Source organism: Acanthopagrus latus, chromosome 21 (genome assembly GCF_904848185.1).
Source record: "Acanthopagrus latus isolate v.2019 chromosome 21, fAcaLat1.1, whole genome shotgun sequence".
Lineage (NCBI taxonomy): Eukaryota > Metazoa > Chordata > Actinopteri > Spariformes > Sparidae > Acanthopagrus > Acanthopagrus latus.
Genome location: NC_051059.1, coordinates 20,079,689 through 20,090,101, shown reverse-complemented (window position 1 = coordinate 20,090,101; position 10,413 = coordinate 20,079,689). Strand labels below are relative to the sequence as shown.

At 43.5% G+C, this 10,413-nt stretch overlaps 1 protein-coding gene across 2 annotated transcripts; it reads right to left on the bottom strand.

Moving 5' to 3' along the window:
- Positions 1 to 584: 584 nt before the first annotated feature.
- On the bottom strand, positions 585 to 9,480 carry LOC119011804 (uncharacterized protein KIAA0040). 2 transcript variants are annotated; one of them, XM_037085180.1, is made up of 2 exons: positions 9,311 to 9,480; positions 585 to 5,229 (listed from the first exon to the last, which is right to left on the bottom strand). In XM_037085180.1, the coding sequence occupies exon 2, from the start codon at positions 4,647 to 4,649 to the stop codon at positions 4,317 to 4,319; it is 333 nt and encodes a 110-aa protein (XP_036941075.1). In that variant the 5' UTR covers positions 4,650 to 5,229; positions 9,311 to 9,480; the 3' UTR covers positions 585 to 4,316. The 2 variants fall into 2 exon arrangements, with proteins under 2 accessions (XP_036941075.1, XP_036941076.1); XM_037085181.1 differs by lacking the exon at positions 9,311 to 9,480 and adding an exon at positions 5,356 to 8,900.
- Positions 9,481 to 10,413: the final 933 nt, after the last annotated feature.

The window sequence follows — 10,413 nt, the reverse complement described above, 5'->3', positions numbered from 1 at the left end:
AAGATAACATATGCACTGTAATATTCCCAAATGTGTGACACCTGCAGCAGATTCACACTCCCCCCGAATATAAAATATGATCCTTTCAAAGCGACGGGGTCAGCGTCGCTTCATTAATTCAGCCTGTTATATGTTTATGTGCAGAAACACCCACGCTGCTGTATGATGGATATGAAAACTGATAATGAGGATCAGTAACTTGTGATCAGCTGGGACGCAAACTGAGATGTGATGAATTAAAAAATGACGAGCATTCATGTCTGAGCAACTGAATATGTTTAGCAGAAACAGAAGAAAAACCTTGCTTTACTGTCTTCATTTGTCCTTGTAATTATATATAATCAGTCAACTGATGAAGTGACTGTCGTGATTCTGGGAGAGATTCTACTTTCTCTTTAACGTCAACAACCAGCACAGCGCTTGAGATCAGTGATCAGTAGACATCTCAGTGTGAGACTCCCCTGCTGTGACTCCCTGCCTACACATCTCAGTTTGGGAAAAAAAAAAAAAAAAAAATACAGAATAACCTTCTTCTTCTTCTTCTTCTTCTTCTTCTTCTTCTTCTTCTTCTTCTTCTTCTTCTCACAAGACTCACTTATGTGAAAGAAAGATTGTGCCAAGATAGATAAAACTCTCATGTCTGTGCAGAAAATATATAGCTGGAGCCACAAGCCAGCGACTTACAACAGAGGGAAAACGTCTAGTGAAGCTACTCAGGCTTTTGTCTGACAGTAGCAAATCCCCTCAGAGCAGTCATTAATTAACTTCTTATTGTTTGACAGTGAGCGTTCGCAGAGATGGTTATGTTTCAGGCAGCTTCTTGGACTACAGCAACTGGTCCTGGCCAAGAAATTTGTGTTGTTGTATGGATTTATCATCATTTATTTGTCGTTACGTGCTTTACTATGCAAAGTAACCAGTCAATGTACGTAGTTACTTTCCACCTCTAGGATTAAACAAACAAAATACAAGATTATGAATGATTAATTATAATTTTCCTCTAGACAGATCAGGCGAGCAGTTGCCTCCTGTTTGCACTTTTTGTACTAAGCTAACTAACCAGTTCCAGCTGTAGTTGTATCTGTCATCCAGCTCTCAGCAAGCGAACAAAAAGGAAGATTTCTTAAAATGTTAAATTAGCCCTTTAATCTTAACTTTCTTTTATCTTCTCCCTGTTTGTATCATCGTTTAGGCTGTTAAGAGCTTGTCGCAATTTGTAAGAATGAACCGAAACTGGCTGTAAATCTCCCTCTGACTAATACAAAACCACAATGACATGCAGAGCCAACCCCCGAACATGCCGGCAATGTGATTTCTTGGCTAGCGGCGCTTAACGCTGATTGCTACAGAGGCTTTTTATTTTGCAGGGTAAGCTTTCAAATGAAGCTCCGGCAAACCAAGAGTTTCCCTCTTCGTAACATGAAGCAGAGGAGACAAACCCCGATTTCCACACGGGGTTGTATCTGTCTGAGCAGTAATGAAATGAGTGCGGCTTGTTTTCCCAGCAGCACTTGAGCAAGAAGATCAACTTAGTGCCAATATAAGCTAATGCATAAAGATGATGATACTGCTGAGAGGCTTCTGTTTAATTGGGCTTTGAGATGTCACACACTTAAAAAAAAAGAAAAAAAAAAAGGAAGGAGCCTTCAAATGCAATCTGCTTTAATCCCAAATCATTTGCTCATATCAGGGTTTCTCCTCTGTATTTTTTATTTTTATAAAACACGTTCAAAACTTGCTTTGAGTACTCGTTAAAACATTTTTATCACATGGCTTTTGTAAATGTAAATTCATATAATTTTAATTGTGATGTATATACAAACATTGTTGGTGCGAAACACCAGGACCCGTATTGATCAAGCTTTTAAGAATTACGTTACATTTACAGTAAGAATGCTCTGAGGATAGTCGAGGAGCAAAAAATCTCTGACGGTGAGAGATTAAAAGACTCAAACTGAAAAACAAAACAAAAATAACGTTGAGGAGGAGAATTTAACTGATTGGGCAGATGTATACGGAGGCAAGGGGTCAGTGAGACATTAATTTATTCTGATGATCTTTTTTCTGAATCTGATCTAAATATTTTTTTTCTGACTTGTGATCTTCTGGAGAAAAGAAAATGATTGCAAGGATGATCTTTCTAAGTTCTGGCAGTAACTGAGGGAATTTCTTTTTCTTTTGTTTTCAGATTTTTTTCAGGACTCTTACGGCAGACTAGTGCGATGCTATCGTCGCCAAAAGAAAGACGTGTCAGTCATGTTAATATGACCTGCTAGAACATGGGGTAGTGCTGCTGTTCAGCCTCTTGTGGTTGAAATGAGTATTTCATAAATGACATAGTTCCACACATGCACAGAAAAACTAATGTATTCTCCTGATTTTTTTTTTCTTTCCTGTTTTGTCAAAGGGAATTATTTCTTTTTTAGGAATTTAGAAAGATTATCTTGACAAAACTTTTTTTCCCCACCAGATCACAAGTCGTAGACGCAGGAGAGATAAACATTTAGATCATACTTAGAGAAAGGATCATCAGGAAAAACACAAAATGTCTCAGTCACACCTCAGGACTTCCGTACTCGTGTGTTCAGAGTTGGAAAGGAATTCTCTCGCGAACAAAGACATGCAATTCTGTCATGTTTAGCCTAAATATCTTCAATCACAGTAACCCTGAAATTAACAACTCAGTGACAAACAGGGAAAAGGAAACAAAAAGAAAACCAAACAGGAGAAAGAAAGAAATGCTGCTGCTGTACATCAGATAGTTTAGTGCTGTGGAAAGTGATTTGAAAAAATAATTATTGTCAGCTTGATGTGTGATGTTTTTCACACTGATACATAGTCATCGGCTCTAACTGGCCCACTTTGAATGATGCGTGCTCATTATGACCAATTTTATTTAGTAGAACTACTCAAAAACATGTCACCGAAAGTGTTTCCTCACCTTCATTTCACCTAAACTCCTCTTAAATTCAAAGTTGCGAGACATTTGATTTGCATAACTTTTTGTCCTCCAGATTGAGAATTTGTATCACCTGAATCCAAAACTTAAATAAATACAAGCTCCCACAAATAACAACTCCGGCTTCGATACGGTTGTTGTCTAGTCTTCATTTAAAAAGATTTGTTAATCAGTTTGAGAAGATTACATTTGGATTATGAATTGTGCCTTCAAGGCTCACTTGACCTGAATACTGCAACGCTCCCAAACGGCAAAAACGGGGAGGAGTGCCTCGGCTGTGCTGCACTGAATGAAGCAAATAAAGTAAGAAGATGAGACAAAATTGAAGCGATGGAAGTCCGAGTTTTTCTTTCCGCGCGGCGCAAGTTAAACTTTTTGGATGTCAGTGATTCCACTTTAGAAAGTGAGAGTCAATCATCGGTGTCGATTGCCGGCTGAATGTGAAAAAGAAGGCAGCATTACAGCTGCCTGAACGCTGGGCACACTTTAAATTGACTCTCTCTCTCTTTCTCTCCCAGATACAGACGCAATGAATTTCACATGGGAGCTCAAAGAACAAAGTGCTCTCAATAACACTGTTCTCTCTCTCTCTCTCTCTCTCTCTCTCTCTCTCTCTCTCGCTCTCTCTCTCGCTCTCGCTCTCTTTCTCTCTGTCACACACACACACACATATTCCTCTGTTTTTAGCATACTTCTTCCTTTTATGTACCACGCACTAAAAAGCTCAAACAAAATACTGTAAACATCGTTCACATACACACAAAATGACAAGAATCTGTGTATTGTTTAACATATTCAACCAAACATGTGCCCGCTACATTATGGGTCACTCTGAACCACTGTCTCAATCATTCACAGTATAAAGAGAAGTGGACGGAGCCTCCTGCATCTGAAAGGTCACTTCAACCTTTCTGATGGTCAGCAGGGGTGCAAACCCACCGGTTTCAAAAAGAAATATGATTATATGGAAGCGTATGAAAAAATGACCCCACTTTTCACCTGATCTGTTTCCTCTGTGAACACTTTCCTGATGAGTTTACAGTCTCAAGTTTTTTTCAATACAGCAGGATGCTCAGTTTGTAAATTAAGGTCCGATTTAAACCGTGGCTTCCTTGTGAGCCACCGATCGCTACCACAGTATGCCATTGGGTTCTCAGTCAGATCCAATCATAACCCCCCACCCCCCCAAGCTCCACCCTCTCATCCAAATATCAACCCCGGTAATGCTGAGGCTTTAAAAGACGGTAGTCCACACTGGCTCCATCCACTTCTCTTACTACCATGTATCTGCTCCATCAGCTCCACTGCACCACCTGGCCCAGGATCAGCAATCTCAGTTTTTAAAAAAAATGGCCGCCTACACCATGGCCAGAGCGACCCTGTCGGGCGTCATTGGCCCCGTCTTGACAGAGATCCACAAGTCCTCCTCGTTGTTGCCCGAGCCCTTCTTCTTCTTCGTCTCCGACCTCAGCGTCCCATCTCGGCAGCAGCAGCAACAGCAGCAGACGTTGCTATGGCGACAGCAGCAGCAGTGGCAGCACACCACCAGAGTGGTGAGGAGGACGAGCAGGGGGAGGGTCAGGAGGACCACCAGGCAGACCGTGTTGTAGACCCCCTGGTTGTGCTTGTCCGTAGCGAAGCTCCAGAGTTGGTTGAAAAACTCCTGGATGCTGTCGGCCTTCCCATCCATGGCTGTCAGATACGGAGCGCTGGCTCCTTTTAACTGGAGTCTGCTGCAGTTGTAAAAGATTTAATTAATCCTTGAGAGGGTTGTGAAGCCCGTGAGTCAGTGAATGTGAGGGAGACTCCAAAAATAATTAAGATATGGTGTTCACTTAAGATAAAAGTCCTTGTGTGCAATCTGGATCCAGCTCTGAAGTGGCGGGGTATCTGCGAGGCTGGAGTGTGCGCTCAGGCTCGTGTTGTTTATGCTAAATGGAAACACTGAAAGCACCGAGGGCCACTTCATGTGCGCCTCCTTCCTTTAAAGTGTCCTGTGAGGTGGTTACAGAGCCGAGGCATTCTTTAAACAAATCCAAGAGACCAACAGCTCATTTGTTTATAACCGGCCTCGCTTTGAAATCACCCAGATGTGACGATTCTGGAGGAAAAAAAACCAACCCAAATCTGCACTTCGGCCAACTTTGTTTATGCGGCTTGGCATTCCAGTAACAGCTTTTCTTTGCTCTTTGTCTTCTCCTGTCCTCTTGCCCTTTGCCTTTCAGTTTAGCTCAATCCAGCTGTAGAGAGGTGGTTCAATTTGGGCGTGTCTGTGAAACAACACACACAAACGAGAAGAAAAAAGAGAGAGAGAGCATGAACATGGAGAGAAATTTTGTTCATCATCAGACAGCCCGTCTACCCTTCCCTGCATCCAATCCATCTTTCTGTCTCACTCTTTAACGTCTCAACTCCTCGCTCTGCCCCCTCTCCTCTTGTCAGTTTCAGCTTTGGATTTTCAGCTTTTCCCCTCATTAATACTGCAGAGGAGTCGTTCAGGATTCAGGGCAGATCTCGCTAAGAGTCCCGCTGAGGGAGAGAGAGAGAGAGAGAGAGGGGCAAAGAGAGGAAAGAGAGGACGAAACGGAGAGAGAGATTGTGTCTGAGGGAAGGCCAGACAGAGATAGAGGTAACCAATCTTTCTAAGAGTCCCGCTGAGAGGGAGAGAGAGCGACAGAGCGTCAGGGAAAAAAATCCGAGTCGAGGGGGGAGACAGGTCGGCCAGTGAGAGGCCTGCTGCAGGAGATTCATCTGAATATATCCGGCTAATGGCTCCCATCGGAGGAGATTGATGGGATCCGGTTTAAGTTTTCATAAATGTCTGATTGTAACGTTTCACCCTGGCCTCAAATGAAATCTCCTCTTAATAGCTCTCCTGGAGAGGAAAACACAAGGAGAGACACTTGGACCAGATCTGCAATAATAAGTCCGTCTGAGAAAAATAAAAGTCACAGTGTTCCTTTATCTGGGAGACTGTTTGATTCAGTCGGAGGCCTCGAGGCGACGTCTTTATCTAAATGCTGTTAAACTACTATAGTTTTTCAAACACCGTTTGACTCAAGTATGTCCCCTAGATTGTCTATAGCTCACGGCTACGGAGCCTCTTTGTATTCTAGATGCAGGAGGGAGAAGAGATTTTCATCTCACATTTGGCTGCTTTCTTAGGCAGACACAGAGAGAGGGAGAGGGGCCAAGATGCACCTGCAAGTGGAGAGCAAATAGATTTGGCGTGGCTGTCGCTGTGCGTCGCGTCTCATGTGTGAAATTGGTTTACCCACAGACAGACTGCTAACTTCCCCCCTGTTCATTTGCTCAACAGGAAGCCGAGCGCTCGAAGCTAAGAGGCAACCTGAGACGCCGAGGCAGGAGTTCAGACAGAGCGGTCGCATCTCTAAAAACACATCTCATCTAAAATACATCCCCACACATAAAGCTGTGCTTGGTGCTATTTGTACATGTGGTTGCATTTTTTGTTTGTTTTGTACGTTTAAGTTTAAAGGTCATGTGACTGTGGGCCCCACAAGCTTTAAAAGTAGATGTTTGCCAGCCAGCCGTTCAACCTTTCATCTTACTCTTGTGGTTAACAACCTGCAAGCCGGCCTTTCACAAGTGGCCACGAGATAAAGGTGATCTGAGAGGAAGGTTAAAAGATGGTAAAGAGGGTGGGAAAGCTGAGAAAACATGTTTCTGCAGCACAATATTCTGTTTAGTTTTTCATATTTTCCTTGAATGTTTGTTCTTGCCTCGTGGAGAACTTGCTTGTTTCCTTTTTCAGGCCTCTAAAAAAACACACAATAGATACTCATTGTACACAGTTTATACTACATTTGTGTTTAATCTTTATAATATATAGTTTTTGCTGTTGGTACGCACGAAACCTTGTTTTTTACTTAAAGGAAATGATGCAAAGCGTGCCTGATGCAAATGCAATCGAGGTGTGACTTCAGCGTGCCAATGCAGCGCCGCTGAGCAACAGACAGTGAGACAGTGAGTTTTTTAGTTTCCTGAGATGTTCCTGGTGCTTTGTAGCCTTGAGAAACTTCTCGATTTCCCTTTGAGGAGGGTTGTATTGCGGGTGAACAGTCGACCTATAATAGAGAACTCAAAATGAGCTGTGCACACAGTTAGCATGGGAGAGTGAATCGGTGGTCACACAGCTACAGGTTGGTTGAAGGGCTCACCACATGCAGATGCACTGGTGGACTCAGGATGTTTGTGGGGGATGGGCAGGAAAGAACAAATAGGGCACGATATGTTCGTGGTTGGGCCTATGCAAACAAAGAGGGCATGTTATAGCCACCATAAGGTGTCCAGGAGGGCACCTGTATCAGTGTGTGATCACTGACAAGGTTTGCAAGTAAACATGTCTCCTTTTTTCCGAAGTCACAGATAAAAAACGATACAATATGATAACAGAACTGCTGTCAGAAGAAACAGACTCAGTGAATAAACCATCGTCGCTTTAGCTTCTGCTGGAATGAGAGATGAAACAAACACATGTCGTTGTGCCTCCTTCTTCTCCTTCTCCTGTAATGGTTTAATCGCACCCTAATGGAGAATTAGTGCCACCAACTGCACCACAGTCCCTCCAGTCTCATATCAGCAGTTGGATGGAAGCAGGCATTACAGGAATTCACATTTTCTACGGCCGATTTTCTGGAAATTCCATCAAAAATCTGCATTCCACTTGGATTGAGACTTGATTACAAGCGGTGGTGGAGCCCGCGAACATCACCAGGAGCCACGACGTCGCCCGTCACATTATTCTTGATTATTTCCTCCGCTGTTGGTACATGTTGTTGTGATGAGCTTGGCTGAGCAGCGGCACCTTTGCGTGCACCCTGATCTCCCTCGCATTATGAAAACGCTGTCAACGCGACGAGCCGGAGTCGCTGAACAATAAAGTCTGCGAGGGAGACAGACGAGGGGACGGGAGCAGCGCAGAGGTGTAATCGAGCTTATATAACAGAGACGTCTAACGGTGTATCAGTGGTAAAGTCTTCAAATGGAACAGATAAATCACTAAGTGTTATGATGATTAGTCTCTGGCCAGGAAGTGTGAGATCATTTTAAAGTGAGCTGAAAAAAAAAACAAACAAAAAAAACCTCAGCGTCAGGAAAAGCTAAAATGGGATCTGAGGTCATCGATGTCAGGAGCTCATTTTATGAGAAGTCTTGCGCTTTTCTTGAAGTAAACACTTAGATCGCCCGTGTTTCCGTCCCAGAAGGCTTCTCAGCGGGCCATTTGCTGACTTTAAATGCCGATGACGCACACCTGAGCCGAGGTTAGTTTGTGATTTATTGACGGCGCAGAGCAGAAATAAAAGGCCATTTATAAAGACAGTATAACTGTTTATATGAACCTCGAACTGCTTGCCTGGCTCATGTCATCTCAACCAAGTTGCCATTCTGAGACTCCCGACCGGGTCACTTCACTTCACTTCACTTTCTCATGACATCGTGCTTCAACATCCAGGAAAAGGCCATTTCTGGGGCACACAAAGCCAGGAAGGGGCTGAGAAAAAAATATTATGATTGCACTCAGTTCCCCCCCCCGCTTTTTAAGGAACATGTGCGACCTAAAAGACAAAGTTGTGACAGAAGGCGAGGCAGGAATCTTTAATGACTCGCCTCGAGCAGATCTCCTCAATCAGTCAGTATTAACAGGCAGTTCTTGGACGCTTGAGTCAGCCACGAAGAAACGATTAAAGCTGTACGTTTTTTCCCCAGCAGAAATCATCTTGCATCGCTGAGTGCAGCTAGAGGCCTGCTGATAGTCTGGAGGAGTACAGCTCTCTACGGCGAGCAAGGACGAGCGCGCAAGACTCTTGTCGACTCGATCGTGATGAAGTGGAGGACGTGATTACAGTAAGAGCAGGAGGAGGACAGTCAGTAAAGGTTAGAGCCAAATGCATTTCCTGTAAACATCCATTAAACAAAGCAACACAGAGTTGTTCTATGGTTTGAGGTTTATGAAAAGGATTGCAATGTTTTTTGTTTTTTTTTCCTTTTCACAAACTGATATAAATCAAAAGGTTTGCTTTAAAAAGTCAAGAAATCACCTCGAGGATCATGTCACTGTGATGCTCCGAGCACTCAAAGGCAGGAAGAAACTTATCAGCTTATTGTTCTAACGTGTCAAACATCCTGTGAAATCTAACCACCACCAAAACATTGTTATTATTTTTTTTTTTTCAGAAGTTTGCTACAAGAGCATAAATTCAGCCTCCGTCTCCCCGCAGTCTTCCAACAACAAAAAGCCCCTAACAGCTTACATAAACCACTCAGAACAATTTCAAATTATCCCAAGTTTGCCGGCACTCAAGATCTCTTTCAGAAGCGGCACCTTACCCCCGCAGGCACTTGGTGAAGCGGCAGGTCAGCTCTCTCCCTCCTGTCTAATCCAGTCAGCTGCTCAGAACGCTGTTGTTTCTGTTTTGGCATCTGGCTTCTGCTCTGTTCTGGTCCCCCTCACCCAGACATCTTGACAAGTCTTCACTTTCTGTTCCTGTTTCCCTCCCTACCCCTGTTTCCCGTCCTCCACCGCCTCCTCCTCCTCCTCCTCTCTCTCTCTGTGAGTGAGTGTGTATTTTGGTCACGACGTCACTGCACCCTGCCCACTTTTGTGCAAGAATGGGCCCTCTGTCTTGTGCTTGTGTGTTTCCTAGCGTGGTGAACTTGATGCCTGCGGTCGCTTTACTGTACTCACACAAGCTCTGGGGTGATGTCAGAGGGAGAGGAGGGGGGAAGTTAAGCAAACTGAAATGAAATAATAAGAAGCCTTTATTAAAAAAAAAAAAAAGAAAAAAAAAGAAGAAGTGTCTAGGAACAAATATTAAAAAGAAAAGGCTCGCCTACGTCTGCTGATCTGAAAAAAACAAAAAAAACCAACATGCAGCTCCAGTCTGATGGTGCAGAACATTTTGCTTTACAAGGACGAATACAGCTCAAACAAACAGCACTCTAAAAAATGGCAATAAAGATGGGGAAATGAAAAGTACCAGTGGGTGAGGGAGTTAGATACATGTGGATATGAGAGAGTGAGGTCATGTACACACACCCATGCAAACACACACATACTGCGCCTTTGGCATTGTCTGCAATCCCCTTTAAGAGCAGTCAAGCAAAAGAGGATTTTTTTATTCAAGTAGGGAAAAAGGAAACAAAGTCTAGTTGCTGTCCACTCCTGAAGAGGGGGGGAAGTTAATGTGCAGTGACTCGAATACTGTACATGTACTCACACACACTGTCTGATGCATGTGTGCAGTACAGCTGGGCTAATGCAACAACTCCAGAAGAGGTTTTTAAGTGGAGCGCCACAGTCAGGTCACATAAACAGCCGTGAATCTCCTTTAAAAAAAATCTTCCACTCTCTCTGGAACTGGTTCTTTCTTCGTTGCTCTGTTTTTTACGTCATGAATCTCCAAGGATTGAGAAAGACAAAATATGATCAG